Raw genomic sequence first — 18,006 nt, forward strand, 5'->3', positions numbered from 1 at the left:
CTGCATTTTGGTTAGCTTTCTTTTCTTTCCTCTCCTTCTCTTCTTTTTCTTTCCTTTTTTCCTTCCTTTTCTCTTTTTCTTCTCTCCTCTTTCTTTCTTCAACCTCCAGAACAGCCCTATTTATTTCATTCTTATAATCACTTTTATATTCTAAGAATGTTTCCTTCATTAACTCTCCTACAGCTTCCCCTCCATGTTCTCTATCGATCTTTATCAAAAGATCATGATCCAGATAACCAATTGATGAAATCTGATTATTTGCATAATCAGATAATGGTTCTTTGATTTCCATTTTTATTTCTTTAACGTATAACTTTTTCAGACGCATTTTCATAATAAAATTTTCTCTATATTCTTCTCTTTCCCAGAGACTCAAGCACCTATCATATGCCATATTCAGCACTTCAAATATTTGTTTCTCTTCCCTCTTGTTACAAATAAGTTCTCCATGCTTCTTGATCTCTTTGAATTCTTCTTTTTTCTTCTTATTTTCTTCTGAATCAGGATTAGGTAGGTCCTTTAACTTCCTAATCTCTTCTGAAGCTTTGGACACAAAAAGCTTTCCAAGTTCCTCAAGTGTTCCCTTACACCCTTCGAGTATTTTTTTTGCTAGATCTCCAAATGTCATCTTGTCCTCCTCATACTTTTTAGAAAGAGAATCAAAGTGCTTATATAGACCACTTTTTTGAAGGACTTCATCTGATAACATCATAGTCGATTCTCTACAAAAGGGAACGTTCAAAAACCCCATACACCACAATGTTAATCTTGGTAATCCCTCAATGATTTTCTTTACATGTTCTCTCTTTCCTTCTTCTATCTCACTGTATTTTGTTGTAGGGAATACTAAAAATGAATTATCATGAATAGCAAATGGATATAATATCACTTTCCGATAGTTGAGTATCTTAGGAGAATTTTCGAATACTTCTCTCCCTGCTTTTCTTTCTGCATCATTCATCTTCCGTCCAATCCTTCTTTCTATATCTTCTATCCCTATCTCCAAGGAGCTCCATACTACATTTATCAGACCAAGTAACTCTACTACATATATCCAAATCATCTGAAAGGGATTTCCAATCTAAACTTATATACTAGAGTCCCTTTCTTATCTTCATTAAGGATTCATCATTAATAAAAATATCGATTTTGATAAGTTCCTGACTTCATTCTTCTCCAAATCAAGAATATCCTTTGATAGTTAGAAACAACCTAATTGCAACTATCATCCATCTACGGAGTAACAATAATAACAACAAACTCTTTATCTAGTACACTAAACTCTTATACTCAACCGCGTAAGCATAAATCATACTTCTTTATTCCAATCTATAGCTATAGGAGGACCCCTCCACTATATTTATCTTCTTTAACACTTTCTATGTATTTGTAGAATCTTTATGAGGAATCTGAAGTCCTTGTTCATTCTTTCCACTGAGAATCGCACTCCTTGAGAATATACAAGCTCCTCCTTTGCAGCTGACTCTTTTGGAAGATCTTCTCCTAGAGGATCTTACTTCTTCTTTGTTTAGTCTTTCCTTGATCTTTTATTACATCCTCACGGCGCCCGTGGATTCATATCTCGTAAGGATGTTTCTAGTAACCGACTCAGTAGCCTTAGACATCTTATTACTAATTAAAATCCTTAACAGCTTCCTATCTCCCCTCTTAGCTTCTCATAAATTTTTCTTTCATACCTTAAACTATCCATTTTAATGATTTCCGAACCTATCTCCCTTATTATAAATTTTTATTTCAATCACTTTTATCCAACTAGCCTTACTTTTTTAAATTCTTCTCGTATGAATATAGCCTCTATTTCCACTATCCCAGAAACAACTATTTGTAAAAGAAGGTGCAGATAGCTTGTTTTTGCTTTCTTGTTATTTCAAAGTAAGCATGGAAAATATCTGCAAACATTTTGAATCTCCGTTAATTTCATATTCTTTATAAAATTTGATATTTAATGGATTTCTTTACCTGTTAATTGTTTTTATTTGGGATGTACTTTGCACAAATTGCCTCTTATTAGCCGACCTTAATCCAAAGATATATTAAAAAATAAATTCAATTATGGAATAGTAAGTAACTGAAGGAAGACAAGGATCAAGAAATAAAAAGAAAATTTCGTATTTTAAAGTTTTAGTTAGTTTTCTTCCTCTTGTGAGAGTTTTACCTTGTTCCCAAGAATATTTTTTAGCTCTTTCCATCCAACATTATCACCACTACTTTCCTCTCTTAAACGGTTATTTCCTCTCAAATCTAGCAGAACTAAACTTTTGCTATCTGCAAGTATTTCGATTAACTTCCTGGGAATCTTTCTTAGTCTTTTGTTTTTAGTGAAAATAATTTTCTCTAAGTTCTCTAAATATCCAAGTATTAGAGGCAACGTATTAAATAAATTTCCTTCGAGATTGAGTATTCTTAGATTGTCTAGAGCACCTATTCCGAAAGGTAATGCTGCAAGTTCATTGTTTCCAAGATCTAACCGAACCAGGCTATCCATATTGTGTATTTCTTCGGGTAACATTCTTAGCTGATTATTTCGGACACTTAATTCCTCTAGATGCTCCAGAAGTGTAATTTCCTTAGGAAGATAAAGGAGGTTGTTGTTGTTGAGGTTTAGTTTTTCTAGTGAAGCCAAGCCTAGTATTGAGTCTGATATGTATTTTAGTTCGTTGTTGCTGGCATCGAGGACTTTTACAAACGAAAGTTTTTCAAAGTATGGAGGTAACCTGTCTATGTTGTTTCTACTAATATCGAGTTCTATAATTTTCTCTCCTCTCATTATACTCTCAAATACCTCTCGAGGTACGTTCCTCTCTCTCCTACCTGAATAGTTTAGACAAACATATTTCTCTCTTCCTCTTAGACTGAAAACTGTGTCTATTATCCACATGGCACCTATAACACCTGTACCTAGCCTCATTTCTCTAAGGGCCCAAGCTAGCTCTATAATTGAATTTCTTTAAAATACATGTTATATGCCAATATGAGTTTAATATCATAGTTCATTATACTTGCCTGTTTTTAACTTCCCTGAATAACATCTTGACACTTTTAGAATTTTGACCTATCCGGCCAGTAGTAAGCCAGCGTAAATAAAATTAACTGAATAAAGTCAATGGCTTGGAGTTGGGCCTTAGATATGTCCCACAAGTCTCTTGTCTCAGATGGTATGGTTTCTTCCCATAATGAGAGGAGTACCAATGCAATTCCACTTAGAACAAAGCTCCAAGATACCACAAGTGCATTACCTGTTTTTGCATGGAACGCAATTGCAGAGGTTATCATGACAATAGCTCCAATAGAAATGATTTTTCCAATACTGCTGCATCTGTAGACGGGGCGGGGGAGAAGTCCCAGACTCTTAAATCTTATATAACTAACAGAAGAGAATGTTGCGAATACTTTCAGAATATTCACGTTAGAATTGTATAAACCATATAGAAATACTTCTCCTATACATGTAAACAATCCTGTCATGCACAGGACAATAAATGTAAGATATAGAAAAGACTCCTTTGCTCCGTTTGAGGAAACGTTCACACACCAATTTCTTACTATCCAGTAAATCAACATGAATGCCGTGAAAGATGAACTGGATACTGCAGCCACGAATTGAAGTATAGTGTTTGTTCCCGTCAATTTATCTGACAGATGAATTGCCGTAGGAACCAGCATGGATGCTAATCCGAGCGAGTTTGCTAGTACACTCATTTTATTCTTCTTGAAATTCATAATACCCATTATTTCCAGAACAAATTTATTATTTTTAATTGGAAAATATAGAAATGAACGTTTATGAATATCACTTTAATTGTTGATTTGATATCGAATTTCCATTAATGGAAAATTGGTTGTTAATAAAATGTAGTTTTCCGCTATTAAGAAACAAAAGAGTAAAATTATATAAGTTCCCAAACCCCTATTAGTATGGAAAAGACTTCAACATTAAATCTAGAATTTCAACTATTCAATCTCATGGCAAAAAGTCAATCCATTGAAGTGCTTATTGTGTTTGGAGTAATTTTTGGAAATATGGTGTTCAATAACATGAAAATGGAAAGCTTATCTTTCCATCTTTTTGGAGTGGTTACAGTTGTACTTCTCACTGCCTACTTACTGGCAATTATAGGATCCACCGAGTTTTCTGAAAACGACGATAATACCATCTTTAAATCTATGGCTATATGCTCGATGGTAGTTACTTCGATCATTGCCGTAATTCAATCAGTTTGTTCTTTAATGGATCTTCGGAAGGATAGAGCAAAACTTTTTTACTCGGAAAGGGGAGAAAGGTTAATAATAGGAGGATACGCTGCTATCATTTCAATATTATTTCTGCTGATTCAGATATCAAAGATGGTGAGTATGAAAAAAATTAAGAAAAGTGTCTTTGTAAGTGTCTGCATCATGATGGTAGCATCTGTGTTCTATTTCCTCCTCTCTGAGGAAATCGATCAAGAACAAATCTTGTCTTTGATTATAGGTCTTGCTTTGATAGTTGGAATAATTGTGCTGATAAATATTGGAGGATCAAAAGAAATAGATATGAAAGAGAAAGGTACTCTACCTTATGTGATGTCTTCTATAATCGTTTTCTTTATTACTTCTGCACTAGGTGCAAAAGTGGTGGGAGACAAAGTTAAGCTAGTGGAAAAATTAGCTTCGGTCTTTACAGTTATTGATAAATGTATACTGACCAAAAAATAAGATATTAAAAAAGACATCTTGCTATCTAAAATGCTTCAATTGTTGAACAATTTTCAAGGATTTGAGAGGAAAGATGGTTTTAATCCCTATGGGAGAAGAGTTTGATGTCTTTCTGATTGGTGTTTCTCCTAAACCCCATATTTTTTAAAACATAGGGAACATAAAACACAAGAAAAAGATATGCAATGCACAACCCATGTGCTAGGTAGTTTGGAATATTCTTCGGACTGAAAAAATGCTTGTTTATAAATACAAGAAGGTTGGACCAAACTAATATAAACAGTAAATACTTACTTGTGAAGCGGTGCATCTTGAGTTCTTCAATCCTAAAAGCCTTATTAAATATTCCAAAGGTAATTCCCTGTGTGGTGTGAAGAAACATTATTATCATAGCAAAAGAAAGGTTATGTATTCTGCGGCAGGGCACGGAATATGTACGAGTCATCAGAAATATGGTAAAAAAAAGTAAATTGTAGAACATGATGATATTTGTGTTCTTTCTTTTGAATATGGCTTTTGATATGTCGCTTGCCATCAAAAACATCCCCATTTGAGGCAGAAGGAATGTAATTCCTTCAATATTTGCAGTTATCAAGTTTGATCTAGTGGAATTGTATATTACCTCTTCTAATCCAAAAAACTTCAAGAAGATCTCATGGAATAGACACATAGCAAATCCCACTAAGAAGTTTGCATATGTGTCTATAAACAAAGAGGCCAAGTTTAAGATTCCAAGCATGAAAAAGAAATTCAAATGGACTCCAAACTCTGCATCTTTGACATCGAGCTTAAGTATCACTTTGGACAAGTATCTTAAGGCTCCAAAAAAGAAGGAAGACAATATGTTCTTGATTTTCCTTTGCTTACTTGCTTTTACCGAAAAGAATCCTGCATTGTACACGAAGGAGCCTACACCTATATCCATGAGCTTGAGTCCATAATCCATGCTTTTCCCTAACTTTCTTCCGTCGTAGAAAGAAAAATCAGATGCAAATATAGTAATGGCAACACTGGTAATGATAAGAGAGCGAGTTCTGTCTATTGCAATTGATGTGTTTAGGTCTTTTTCCTGAAACACTGAGGAGGAGATTTGTTTATACTGAGATGGAGCATAGCTTTTCCATGGCCATACAGATTTTCTCTGTTTCCACTCTAGAAACATCGTGAATAAAAGGTATGCAATAAGCATAAAGGAAAATCCGGCATAAATTAGGCCTGAGTACCCAATAAAAACAACCACAAAGTATAATGGAATTGCGGAAAAGACAAATTCTAAAAATGCAGACCTTGGCAGCATTAAATAATATACCAATATGGATAGCTGTGTTATGCTTGTGGCTGCAAATAGCTCAACTTCACTAAGAGTTTTCGTCATGAAGGGCTATACTTCTAATAAAACAAATAAAAGAGTGAAGTATTTATGGAATGGAATAATAAATAGAAAATACCAAATTTATTTTCTAACCTGTTCAGGAGGTCTGTAAGGTCTTCTGTCAGTTCATCAGAGAAATGCTTCTTCAAGACATTGATGGACTCCTTTGTAAGCACAGAGTATAGAATGTCGCTTTGCTCAAAATGCCTTCCAAACATCCGAGGTGGTATATTGGGCTTGGCCTCGATCTTTATGGCCACCTTCAAGCCTTTAGGTGCCTCTTGGACAGCTTCTTTATTGTTCTCGATAGAGGTCACTATGCCAAGTTTAACTGTCTCGCTTTCCTTGAACACACAGAGAGGTGTCCCTATTTTCAGAATCCCCTCCTTGACATGGACTCCTATTACCAACGGGCTCCTGGAGTTGAAAATGCATTTTGGGACAATTGACAGTTCCACCGGAAATATTGCCTGTTCCATGTGGATTTTCTTGTCCTTCTCTTTTTCCTCATTTACAAACCTCAGGTATGAGTCTAGGAGATGATAGATAATTTTGGCCTCAAATATCCTTACGCCCATCGAAGAGGCCATGTCCTTCATTTCCTTGTCCAACACTACATCAAAGCAAAGGATTGCTGCATATTTTTTTTGTTTTTTTACCATCGAGGCCACAATTATCATGTCTTTCTTCTTTACTGTCCCGATACTTACGCCGGATATCAGTACATTAGAGGCCTTTAGAAATGAAACCAGGGCCTCCAGAGACCCAAGGGTGCTTGATACAACATGGACTCCTTCCTGGTGAAGTTCTATAGACGAAAAAACCGACTCTAAGTCTGCTGCAAGAGTGTTTTTCACTTCCTCTTCGTTATTTTTTATGACAAGGACACGGCTTCCAGCTATTGCCTTTTCAAGGCCACCTGCTGCAATCTTGATTCCAAGACTGGCCCTTACTTCTTTTACCATAACATACTGGTTTTTGACCCTTAACTCTTTCAATGGTTGAGGCATAAGTAAGGCCTTGATAGTCGTAACAATAGGCTCATGGAATCCACAGACTCCAATTTTGTCTCCTTCTTTCAGAACCCCGTTGCTTAGGATGGCATCAAGGGTTACTCCAAAACCTTCGACGCTCTTTACTTCGAGAACAGTACATTCAACCTCATCTTTGATCTTCATCTTTGATCCCATATATTTCTCGGACAGCTCCAATATCAGAGATACCAAGTCAGGAATTCCCTCTCCAGATACTGCAGATGTAGGAACCAAAGATACAAATCTCTTTTGGTTTGTATTTTCGTAAAACAACTTCACATTCAAACCTATTTCTGCAAACGCTAGGACTGTGTTGTTTACTCTTCTCTTAAAGTCGTCTATCGTTGGTTTTGATTGTTTCTTAAGCGTGGTCTTAATTTCTCCAAATGAGGTAGATTTCCATCCATAGAGTCTATCTACTTTGTTAAGAGCAACTACAAATGGTGTTTTCCGTTTTTTAAGAAGCTCTATACTTTCCAAAGTTTGAGCTTCAAGTCCATGGACTATGTCCACCACAAGTATTGCAAGATTGCAGAGAGAAGATCCTCGTGTCCTTAGGTTGGCAAAAGATTCGTGCCCTGGGGTGTCGATGACCAAGATTCCGGGAAGCTTTGATTCCTTCCTTCCACACTTCTTGAACAGCTCGGATACCGGAAAGAATGTGGCACCTATCTGCTGTGTTATTCCTCCTGCCTCTTCTCCTTGAACATTTGACTCTCTTAATTTGTCAAGAAGTTTTGTTTTTCCCGTGTCGACATGTCCTAAGATGCAGCAGATTGGACTTTTAAACTCGGAATTTTCACCATTAGTTGTGTTTGCTTCTACAGTTTCTTTGGCACTCTTCAAGTTTCTTTCGTTTTCTCCATTCATTTTCATTTTTTCCAAAGATTTGTCTATTTCCTCCAAATCCTCTTTGTCTTTACATCCTTCCTTACTCTTTTTGTCTGTTGGTCCAAGTAATGTATTCAGATAATCATCGTCTTTTCTGTTCTTCTTACCCATTGGGAGTATTCGCCTCTCTCCTTAAGAAATTATTTTCTTTGGAAATACTAAGCACACCTAGGCTTCTTACCGCTCGAGACATTGGAACCAATCGACGTTCTGGTTTCAGAACCAGAAACCTGTATAAGACTCTCCAGGAGGAGAAGGAAGATGAATCAAGACATGATCAGTAAGATGGTACCTTTTCTTTCGAAGAAATCGATCCTGATGCTTTATGGTATAACTAGGGATCCGAAATATCCTGTTTACATCATCAGGAGATATAAAGCCAGGCTAAACATAATTCCCACGGGAAAGGCTGCCATGCTAATACAAAGGGCAGTAGACATGGAAAGGAATGACTTGGTAATGGAATATCTATGCCATGTTCCACCGGGAAGAATGACCAGAATCTTACTAAAGTTGGCAGAAAATATAGAACCCGAAAAGACACAGCATATGATTTCGGATTTAAAAAAAAGTAACTTCTGCTTGATGTGCAGTTCTAATAACAGATGCGAGGTAATTGTAGCCCGTATCGAGAACATTGTAAAAAACATAAGGTCATATGCCTACCACTGTAAATAATAAGTATTTAATAAATTTCTTAAATAGATTTTGTTCTGCCAATGCGATGAAGTTACAAACTGCCTGATGGCCCTACTCATGAATGAAGCTATTTTTCTGGATGCCTGAGTCTAATCTTACAGGTGTTTGGAATCCTGATAACCGAACCAACAGAACTAGTATCCATTGGAGAGTCTTGGGTGCCCCATTTCCTTGTCTTTTTCAAATCATCGACGCCTTTTCTATTAGGAGTCTTTCTGTAGAAGCTCTTTTTTGTTGGATCTGCCTCAGGTTTTGGATTGGAAGGTATGTGTTCCTTACGTTCCAGAAATCCCCCGAGAATCTTTTTCGTTCTTGAAAAGGGAATTCTAATAAGATATTCTGCTTGTAAAAGTTTTCTTTTAAGCGTATCTATGCTGTTCAACCTTAGGGTCACTCGCTTGTCCCCCATAAACTCTCTACCCAGTCGATTGATTGTTTTACGTAAGTCGTTTGGAAGAGTTCGCTCATAGATTCTAACCACGGCCTTGTGGTATTCATCACGTGTTAACTCCATATCTTCTATGAGATAAATCAGATTGGCAATCTTTTCTTTAACAATTGCGTTCCCTTGGTTGAGTCTCAGTAACTTAAATATTTCTTTTCTTTTTCCTTTTAGAACCTTTTTGAAGTTGAATTTTGGAGACGATCCAAGAGCTGTCATGACATCAAAGGCTACGCACTTGATAGTGAACGTTCCTTGGAGCAGCATTTCAAAGATCGAATTAACCACTTCTTCGTCTTCATAAAATAGAGAAAGTAAAACTTCAAGCGCTGCAACTCTCACACTGCAGAAGTTGGGATGTTTCGAAAGCTGGATCAAGGCATTTTTCTTCAAGCTCATCATTCCAAACAAAGAGAGCCGTCCTAAGGCATATATGCAAGATTTAGTTACCAGATTTCTATGTGATGGAAAGACCATGTCCAGGATCCTAAACCTTTCGATCTCAGAAACCGAAAGCTGAAGATAATCAGGGTTTTCCGAGGACTCTGTCCTTATACTCTGCCCACCCTTGTAAACACTCGAAAGATCACCATCTTGCCTTTTTCCTTCTTCTTTATCTATCGAAAGGTAAGGTGATTTCCTATTCTCATATCTTTCATTCATGTCGAATGAATTCATGTTACCTTTGTCACTTCCTGCAGAAAGATCGTCTAAAGACAATCCCCCATGCTTCTCAAAATCCTTGCTGCTATTTCCTTCTGCCCTAAACAGATCGTTGATGTCATCCTCTGTTTTTCCCGGCCTGTGGAGAGTGTGCTCTTTATTTTTGGACTTCATGTGCTCCCCAGAGTAGAATTCCGGAAAGCTCATTGAAGAAAGAGGAAAGCTCAGACTTTCAATCACAGAAGATATGTACCATCCATCGCTATAGGAGTTGAACGAGTTGTCATTAAACTTGAGTATGTTGATAATAAATGCAGAAATTATGCTTGCTGATCCCACTTCTCTTCCTGAATAGTTTCTGAAAATAAACGGATCTGCAAGCGACAGTGCCCTCACAAGGTGTTTCTGTATGAAGTATGGAATAAATGAAAAGTCGTTTGGTTTGACTATCGTGGATGTTTGAACACAATACTTCTTTACAAAATACTGAATAAGCCTTTGGAATCCATAGTAGCTTCCAATTGTTGTTCTGGAGAGAATGTAAAGTATATGAACTCTTATCTTGTAAAATATGTGTGTGTTTTCAAGCATTCTTTCAAGTATCTCACAAACTTGAACAGACGGCTTTATCGAGAGATTCTCGAGAGCCTCCATCTGCCCGACTACATTCTTGTCTAGTAGCTGTTCAATGAACATGTAGTCTGGCTGCTCTATAACGATCCTTGCCAGATGCTCTCCTTTTATGTCTGCTCTTATCCACAGCAGAGGCATTACCTCCTCTTCTTCCTCAGACTTCTTTTTCTTCTTAGTTTTTGGGTGGTAGTAAAAATGATTCTCTCTGTCCAGCATAAACACATGTTCAAATATTCCTTCCATCTCATAGCTACAGATAGTTACAGGCCCACATATTGTCTTATTCCCATTTGAAAAGATACTTGTTGGGGTTTGCTCTGCCGTGAAGTCCACTCTATTGCTTTTCTTGTTTATCGTAAATCCAAGCCTTACTTTCACCACTCCAGGCTTAAATACATAAGTTTCAAAAAGAAACCGAAGATCTTTTCCAGTAACATCCTTTACAAGCTTAACAAACTCAAAGCTATAATCCTCTTTGACGTCCCCCTTCCTCTTTATAGTGTAGTTCAAAATCTTTTCCATAAATGCCCTGCTGAGGTTTCCTTCCAGAAGATGGAAGAAGACCTTGGCTTTGGTTTTAAAGAATTTGTCTCTCATTGAAAAAAACGTCCTCCGTGGATCATACAATGCATATTCTGCAACATCTCTATCTAGTACGTAGTCCCTGTCCTTCTTGAGTTCGTATAGAAACTCGTTATTTCCCAGAAAATGCCTAGCACAATAGTCTTGGAAGTATCCCTTCATCCCTTCAGCAATCCAGAAGTCTATCTTTTCCACTATGGAAAAATAGAAATAGAATATCTGGGAGCTTAGTATATCACATACAATCCTTTTTAGAAGAAACATAGGCTCAATATCGTTCAAGGATGTGAGATTGGATAGAGCCAGAAATGCAGTATTCTGCCCATACACCTTGTCTGCATCTCCAAACACAAAGGCAATCGAAAGAGCTTTGAAAGGATATTCTCTTTGGAGAAAATATTCGGAATACCTGATCAAATTTTCAACGTCGCAGCAGAACTCTCTTATACAATCCTTGTATCCTTCGGATCCTTTCGGAATGCATACGGCCTTTCTATCATCTCCTGTGGAAATCTCATAGCTATCAAAAGTTCCTATGCAAAAGTTCAATGCCCCACTATGGGCCATCTCCACTGAATAAGAGTACAGGATCACATTTTCTTCCTCTCTTATACTCTTGAGGATCCCTGGCGATATGATTTTTACTTCCTCACTGCTTGGTAGAATGTAGACTAGTTCCCATTTGTTCTTGTAAGGTGTTGAAAGAGATGGAAATATTGAAGAAGAATCAAACATTCTGTTGCATGCTACCACTTCTCTATGCCTATCCTCCGGAGAAATAGGTCTGTAGAATTCCACCGAGTCGTTGTTTTCTCCAATCTCGTACAAGATCCGGACTGTAAATGTATTTTCCCTAACTTCCTCTGGCACACGAACCTCAAATGTACCATCTACATTTATATTTTTCCACATATTTCTACTAAAAGATCTCTCACACTCGTCAATAGCATCTGTTGCATCTTTAATCGTATAGTTCACTGTCTTCAGCTTACTAGATGCAATAATGTCGACACTTAAAACGGCTAAATCTTTTGATTTGTACACAAGCACATCTTCCCCAGCCTCTCTTTGAATTGTTGTCTCGGAAAATCCTCTGTACACACACTTCCCCAGGTCTAGAAAGTACACATTCCTCTGCTGGATCACCTTCATTTTCAGGGCAAATTTTTGTTATACAACTTGAAATAGTGTCTCGAAGACCCCTTGGCTGTATATTTCAACGATGAAAAAGATAAAGGTTGATTGCGGAAGCTTTGCTAATTCAAAAGTAGTAGAACAACTTTGGGAGATGATCAGTAGGGAGGACATATCTTTGCATCAAAAGTCCTCTATCTTTCTTGAAATGACGGAGTACAAAAAAATGAATGAAAAGCTTGTCAAGAGAAACAACGAGCTAATTGAAGAGAACGCATCCATGGTATCTATTCTGGAGGCGCAGAAGGAAAATCCAAATAACGCTTCATCCTTGGGAGAAGAAGCCAAATTCGATGCTGGCTTAAAAATTTCAGAGCTGAACTATGAAATAAGAAGGCTGGATTCCGTTATTTGCGAAATGCAGAAAAGAATAGCTAGAGACTTGCTTCAAAAAGAAACAAAGGATACACCGGAGCTTGAGAGGACTGAGGAGAAAAAGCATGTTGTTGCTGACAGCACCACGGTTACCAACGAAGTATACAAGAAAATTACCGAGGACTACGGAGATCTCAAAGCGAAAATGGCAGGGCTGGAGAGTAAGCATAATGAAGAACTATGTGAAAGAGATCAAAAAATAGCTAAACTTCAAAGGGAACTGAAAGAAGTAATGTCGAATGCCAAAGACATGGGAGAAAGATTCACCATCTTAAACACAGAAAGTGGGAAGTGGAAAGAAGGCCTTCAAACGTTTATCGGGAAGGAGTTAGTATTAAACAATGAAATAAGTGGATGTGTGCCAAGGTTAGAAAAAATAGAGAAGGACATGGAGGAAATTGCGGCAGGATTAGATGTTTGGATGAAGAAGATAGAGCAGTTGGATGCTGAAAAAAAAGAACTCTGGAAAATAACGGAAAATTATAAGAGTTATGAAAGAGTAAGGAATGGGAGTGGTACTTGTGATCAAGGATCTTTGGAGGACGAGATCATTAATCTGGTTGAGAGTCTGGACAAAAGTCTGGGTGAGAACAAAGCATTAGTTCTAAGGCTCGAGGCAGCACACAAAAAGAACAGAGAATTAGAAAGCGAAATGATTTCCCTAAAGATGGCAAGCTCTGACCTGAGAAGCAGGAATGCAAAACTTGAATCAGACATAAAACATCTTGGAATGGAGAACAGATATACAACACAAGGGGACTTGGGAGATCATGGTTTGAAGATCCGGAAACTAGAGAGTTCTCTAGCCGAGTATAACAAAGTAGCTACTGATTACAAGAAAAGATTATATACTTTATCCAAAGAGAAGGAAGAGACCGAAAAGATACTAGAAAGCATTAAAAAACAAAATAGAGAAATGAGGGATGAGATGTCAAGGATTGCTAAGACAAACTCCCAAATCGAAGCAGAGAACAAAAGGCTAAGCGGAGTGTTGAGAGCAATTCAAAACGGAGGCTCTGAAGAAGATACAGATCTTGCTGTACAGCTGGAGAGGTACAGAGGCCTTCTTCGCTGTACCCTTTGTGACACACGCTTCAAGGATACAGCAATAACCAAATGTATGCATTGTTTCTGTGAAGAATGCATAAACTCCAGAATCAGGATGAGAGATCGAAAATGTCCCTCTTGCAATGAGCCCTTTGCACCTAATGACGTAAAGAAAATTTATCTGTAGAAACAATATTCCTTTTTATGAAATCCTTCTTCTTTTTACTGATTGTCTACACGGCTTCGGTGTTTTCTTTGCATTTATAAATCTTCAATGACCGGAAGAAGTTAAAATAAACAGGATCATATTTTAGAAGAACTCTAGATATGGAAAATGCTTTCCATAAAATATGTTATTAGGCCAAATAAAAATTTCTTAGTTTATTCACTAGTTTCATTTTACAACTTTGTACTTCAAAACATACTCAATGATTGGTTCTACCAATCGCCACAATCGAAGATTTTGCTAGTCTCATGTCTTCCAACAATATTCGGAGTCTCTTGTAATGCTTTGTTTTTAGTACAATGTCTTCCTCACTCATCGAGATAATAGTCCCAACAAACTCATCTCCATTTATAGTGGCCTTGATTTTATCTCCTTTGGTAAACATGGAACCTTTTACATTGAGTGTATTATTTTCAACGAAGACATCAAGATCTTCTCCCTCTAATATTCTTCGTAGGTCCTTGGCTATCTCGTCTCCAGTGATATAGAGTATTTCGTCTACATCCAGCGTTGTAGACCTCCTTCTTCTTTTGGTACCTTCTACCATGTTCTTTTGCTCTTCGGAAGAAATAAAATCCAGTTCATCTTCCAAATCATAGATCTTCCTTATGAAATCTTTGTACATTGCGCCCTGCCTCTTCTTTTGCTCTATACGTCTCCTTAGGCTGCTATACAGACTTCCTACATCTCCTGATGGAAAAGATAAACCCATTCTCTTTTGATTAGATCAAGGGGTTTGCATTTAATTAAAAATGGTATGAATGAATATATTCATATTACATTTTATTTCTTATAACCAGAAAGCCCAAAAACCTTTACCTTTTATCGAGAATCCTCTCTAACTCTTCCTTGGACTTGTAACAATGGCCTTTAAAAAAAGAAGTTATCTTGTTGAAAAACCCTTGGAAGTTAAACTCCATTTTACTTCTCACAAATCTTTCATAATAGCAAAAGTTAAGCAACAACTGGTTTCCGCTTGCTCCAAACTTGCGGTTTTCTGAGATGAAAATTTTACAGAACTCAGAAAGCAATTTTCTGTTGTAAATGGAAAACACCTCTTTTCCAAATTCATCATCGAAATTAAATGTTTCTTCTGCATCTCTTGTTATTTGTTTAATCCATTTTTCGGGTCTTCCGATAACCTTACGGTCGCTTGTATAGTCGTCATCCACCAAGTCGAGTATCAAGGCTCTTATTTGGAGTATCTTATGGTCTAGAACATCATTCATTATATTATCGGTTCCTTCCCCACCTACAGCACATAAATCGCTTAAAAGATCAAACTTAGATCGTTTGACCTCTCTTTCATCCAGAAGAATGCTTTTGGATTTCTCAATGTAGTACTTAATAAGCATCTCCTTGTCCTCACCTTCAAAGTCTCCTATTATCTTTTCTACCTTTTCCAAATAGCTACTCATTTATTTGGGATTGAAATCACCCATCCTATTTCTCCCCAGTCTTAAGATCCTTTTCTCTCTCAAGGCTCCAAGGCTTTGTGTTTTGCTTACGACCCTAAAAGAAAAACAACATTTCGAGAGACTTTCTAGGTGCTTGAGAATAGATCTGAGATTAAAAACAAAAATGTTACCACCCCCAATGTCATGTAAGTGAAGATAAATATCAAAGCTAATTTTAGACAACCTTCTGCATATCGTTAAGCCTTTGGTGCCGTACATACCAGATGTCCAATCACCATCGAGAACAATCACCTTCCATGAAAGATTTATCTGGACAACACTTGCAATTCTGATATATTTGATCTCATCCCAGGTTCCTTTGTTTGGAATAATCTCAAATGACGCTGCAGATCCCTTACAATGGATGAGAGCCATGATGGCATCCAACAGAGGGACACTTATGGATCTTGGAACAAGCCCTGTAGTTACATCCAGCCTTATAATGCAGTTCCTGACGATGTCCGAGATACTAAAGGTTGACTGGTCTATCAAGGAAGACAAGAATCTTCACAATGCAACTCAAAGACTTATATCACTCATAATGACGGTTGGCCAAGCATTTGTACAGGTGTATACGGGCTTTTATGGCAGTCCAAAGAGTCTTGGTACAATATACTGCCTTCTTCTTGTTGTCCAGCTCATATTCTCGGGTATTATAATAATTCTCCTCGATGAGCTCCTTCAGAAGGGATATGGCCTTGGAAATGGAGTTAACCTGTTCATTGCAACCAATGTTTGCGAGAGCATTGTCTGGAAAGCATTTAGTCCAAAGGTACTTTTCACAGGTCGTGGAATAGAATTTGAAGGATCAGTAATTGCATTATTTCACCTTCTTGTGGTAAGAAAAAACAAATTTGCAGCAATATACGAGGCTTTCTTCAGACAAAACCTTCCGAATCTCTTTTCATTACTCTCAACTGTGTTTCTGTTTGCATTTGTTATATATCTCCAAGGAATGAGAGTAGAGCTTCCAACAGAATCTTCCCAGGTCAGAGGACATGTAGCCAAATTCCCTATCAAGTTGCTGTACACATCTACCATGCCGATAATTGCTCAAAACTATATAGTTGGACATATTTCATCTATTTCTTCCTTCCTTTACAAAAGATGGCCCCAGTATCTCTTTGTCCGCATACTTGGCGTTTGGAACACATCCAAGACTGGAAGGTACACTCCAATAAGCGGTCTTAGTTATTATATTACATCTCCAGAGTCCCTTCTGGAGGGCCTAAAGGATCCGCTTCGATTTGTCATCTATCTTTCCATTATGCTTCTGACATCGGCCATCCTTAGTACATCATGGCTCGAGTTAAACGAGCTATCCCCTGAAAAAGCCGCTCAGAAACTCAAGGAGTCTCGTATGAGGCTGAAGGGTGTAAGAGAAACAAACACAGTTCACGTGCTTTCCAGATACATTCCAACGGCTGCATTTCTTGGAGGGATTCTCACATCTATGGTTGTCATAATGTCTAATCTTTTTGACACCATCGGGAGCGGCACAAACATCTTCTTGGCCACGTCGATTGTAAATCAGTACCTTGAAATGTTTGCCAAAGAGTCAATCCAAAAGAACAGTGAAATAGGTTTTATCGAGTAAAGTTATTTCTATGGCCCTACAAGCTTTTTTGGAACAATAAAAATTTACCTTCAATTCTTGAATGATAGCAATGGGATTAGAGGGAAGTGCCAACAAGTTAGGCATAGGGATAATGAAGGACAACGAAATACTGGCAAACGAAAGACTCACCTACGCTCCTCCTCCAGGAGAGGGGTTTATCCCTGCCAAGACTGCAGAGCACCATCGCTCCAAAATTCTGGGTCTTATTGCCATGTCATTGGAGAAGGCCGGAATTAATCTTAACGACATCGATATATTTTGCTATACAAAAGGACCGGGAATGGGCCAGCCTCTAGCAGTGGTGGCAACGGTTGCTAGGACAATGAGCTTGTACTGCAACAAGCCTCTTGTTCCTGTAAATCATTGCATAGGCCACATAGAAATGGGTAGGTTTATAACAAAAGCAAAAAATCCGGTTATTCTCTATGTTAGCGGAGGAAATACTCAGATTATAGCATACTACAACAAAAGATATAAAATCTTTGGAGAGACATTAGACATAGCCGTTGGAAACTGCATAGATCGGTTTGCTAGAGCCCTCAAGCTTCCGAACTTTCCTGCACCGGGTCTTAGTGTGGAAAGGTATGCAAGACTTGGAAAAAACTACATAGAGCTTCCTTATGTTGTGAAAGGAATGGATGTTTCGTTTTCGGGAATTCTATCGAATATAAAGAGTAAAATTGTGGACGATGAGCAGTTGAAGTACGATCTGTGTTATTCGCTTCAAGAAACAGTTTTCTCTGCACTGGTTGAGGTCACTGAAAGAGCAATGGCCTTTAGCAACTCCAAAGAAGTTTTAATAGTCGGAGGCGTTGGATGCAATCTGAGGCTTCAAGAAATGATGAACATAATGGCAAGAGAACGTGGTGGAACTTGTTATGCAACCGACGAGAGATTTTGCATAGACAATGGGCTAATGATTGCCCATGCAGGAATGCTTATGGCCAAGAGCGGAGCTTCCTTCAGCCTAGATGAATGCTTCGTTACACAGAGATATAGGACTGACTCCATAGATGTAGTTTGGAGAGATGATTAAAACAAATCAGTTTACAATACA

The 18,006-nt window shown here is 37.7% G+C and overlaps 13 protein-coding genes across 13 annotated transcripts; 5 read left to right on the forward strand and 8 right to left on the reverse strand.

Annotated features, from left to right (window-relative positions):
* Eint_090010 (uncharacterized protein) lies at positions 1 to 1,063 on the reverse strand (the record flags this gene model as incomplete). The annotated part of the gene is made up of 1 exon (XM_003073445.1): positions 1 to 1,063. A coding segment is annotated over one exon (1,063 nt), but the record flags the coding sequence as incomplete, so codon positions are not given.
* Positions 1,064 to 2,146: 1,083 nt separating this feature from the next.
* Positions 2,147 to 2,929, reverse strand: Eint_090020 (uncharacterized protein; the record flags this gene model as incomplete). The annotated part of the gene is made up of 1 exon (XM_003073446.2): positions 2,147 to 2,929. One exon carries the CDS (start codon positions 2,927 to 2,929, stop codon positions 2,147 to 2,149), a length of 783 nt encoding a protein of 260 aa, XP_003073492.2.
* Positions 2,930 to 3,060: 131 nt separating this feature from the next.
* Positions 3,061 to 3,741, reverse strand: Eint_090030 (uncharacterized protein; the record flags this gene model as incomplete). The annotated part of the gene is made up of 1 exon (XM_003073447.1): positions 3,061 to 3,741. One exon carries the CDS (start codon positions 3,739 to 3,741, stop codon positions 3,061 to 3,063), a length of 681 nt encoding a protein of 226 aa, XP_003073493.1.
* Positions 3,742 to 3,936: 195 nt separating this feature from the next.
* Positions 3,937 to 4,716, forward strand: Eint_090040 (uncharacterized protein; the record flags this gene model as incomplete). Its single annotated transcript, XM_003073448.1, has 1 exon — positions 3,937 to 4,716. The coding sequence occupies one exon, from the start codon at positions 3,937 to 3,939 to the stop codon at positions 4,714 to 4,716; it is 780 nt and encodes a 259-aa protein (XP_003073494.1).
* Positions 4,717 to 4,795: 79 nt separating this feature from the next.
* On the reverse strand, positions 4,796 to 6,091 carry Eint_090050 (uncharacterized protein; the record flags this gene model as incomplete). Its single annotated transcript, XM_003073449.1, has 1 exon — positions 4,796 to 6,091. The coding sequence occupies one exon, from the start codon at positions 6,089 to 6,091 to the stop codon at positions 4,796 to 4,798; it is 1,296 nt and encodes a 431-aa protein (XP_003073495.1).
* A 14-nt stretch (positions 6,092 to 6,105) lies between these two features.
* Positions 6,106 to 8,124, reverse strand: Eint_090060 (translation initiation factor IF-2P; the record flags this gene model as incomplete). Its single annotated transcript, XM_003073450.2, has 1 exon — positions 6,106 to 8,124. One exon carries the CDS (start codon positions 8,122 to 8,124, stop codon positions 6,106 to 6,108), a length of 2,019 nt encoding a protein of 672 aa, XP_003073496.2.
* Positions 8,125 to 8,274: 150 nt separating this feature from the next.
* Positions 8,275 to 8,691, forward strand: Eint_090070 (uncharacterized protein; the record flags this gene model as incomplete). Its single annotated transcript, XM_003073451.1, has 1 exon — positions 8,275 to 8,691. One exon carries the CDS (start codon positions 8,275 to 8,277, stop codon positions 8,689 to 8,691), a length of 417 nt encoding a protein of 138 aa, XP_003073497.1.
* Positions 8,692 to 8,779: 88 nt separating this feature from the next.
* Eint_090080 (uncharacterized protein) lies at positions 8,780 to 12,184 on the reverse strand (the record flags this gene model as incomplete). The annotated part of the gene is made up of 1 exon (XM_003073452.1): positions 8,780 to 12,184. The coding sequence occupies one exon, from the start codon at positions 12,182 to 12,184 to the stop codon at positions 8,780 to 8,782; it is 3,405 nt and encodes a 1,134-aa protein (XP_003073498.1).
* Positions 12,185 to 12,254: 70 nt separating this feature from the next.
* Positions 12,255 to 13,835, forward strand: Eint_090090 (E3 ubiquitin-protein ligase BRE1; the record flags this gene model as incomplete). The annotated part of the gene is made up of 1 exon (XM_003073453.1): positions 12,255 to 13,835. The coding sequence occupies one exon, from the start codon at positions 12,255 to 12,257 to the stop codon at positions 13,833 to 13,835; it is 1,581 nt and encodes a 526-aa protein (XP_003073499.1).
* Positions 13,836 to 14,073: 238 nt separating this feature from the next.
* On the reverse strand, positions 14,074 to 14,586 carry Eint_090100 (uncharacterized protein; the record flags this gene model as incomplete). Its single annotated transcript, XM_003073454.1, has 1 exon — positions 14,074 to 14,586. One exon carries the CDS (start codon positions 14,584 to 14,586, stop codon positions 14,074 to 14,076), a length of 513 nt encoding a protein of 170 aa, XP_003073500.1.
* A 103-nt stretch (positions 14,587 to 14,689) lies between these two features.
* Positions 14,690 to 15,292, reverse strand: Eint_090110 (uncharacterized protein; the record flags this gene model as incomplete). Its single annotated transcript, XM_003073455.2, has 1 exon — positions 14,690 to 15,292. The coding sequence occupies one exon, from the start codon at positions 15,290 to 15,292 to the stop codon at positions 14,690 to 14,692; it is 603 nt and encodes a 200-aa protein (XP_003073501.2).
* Positions 15,293 to 15,470: 178 nt separating this feature from the next.
* Eint_090120 (protein transport protein Sec61 subunit alpha) lies at positions 15,471 to 16,928 on the forward strand (the record flags this gene model as incomplete). Its single annotated transcript, XM_003073456.2, has 2 exons — positions 15,471 to 15,477; positions 15,511 to 16,928. 2 exons carry the CDS (start codon positions 15,471 to 15,473, stop codon positions 16,926 to 16,928), a joined length of 1,425 nt encoding a protein of 474 aa, XP_003073502.2.
* Positions 16,929 to 16,989: 61 nt separating this feature from the next.
* On the forward strand, positions 16,990 to 17,985 carry Eint_090130 (O-sialoglycoportein endopeptidase; the record flags this gene model as incomplete). The annotated part of the gene is made up of 1 exon (XM_003073457.2): positions 16,990 to 17,985. One exon carries the CDS (start codon positions 16,990 to 16,992, stop codon positions 17,983 to 17,985), a length of 996 nt encoding a protein of 331 aa, XP_003073503.2.
* Positions 17,986 to 18,006: the final 21 nt, after the last annotated feature.

The sequence above is a fragment of the Encephalitozoon intestinalis genome, assembly GCF_000146465.1.
Source record: "Encephalitozoon intestinalis ATCC 50506 chromosome IX sequence".
Classification (NCBI taxonomy): domain Eukaryota; kingdom Fungi; phylum Microsporidia; family Unikaryonidae; genus Encephalitozoon; species Encephalitozoon intestinalis.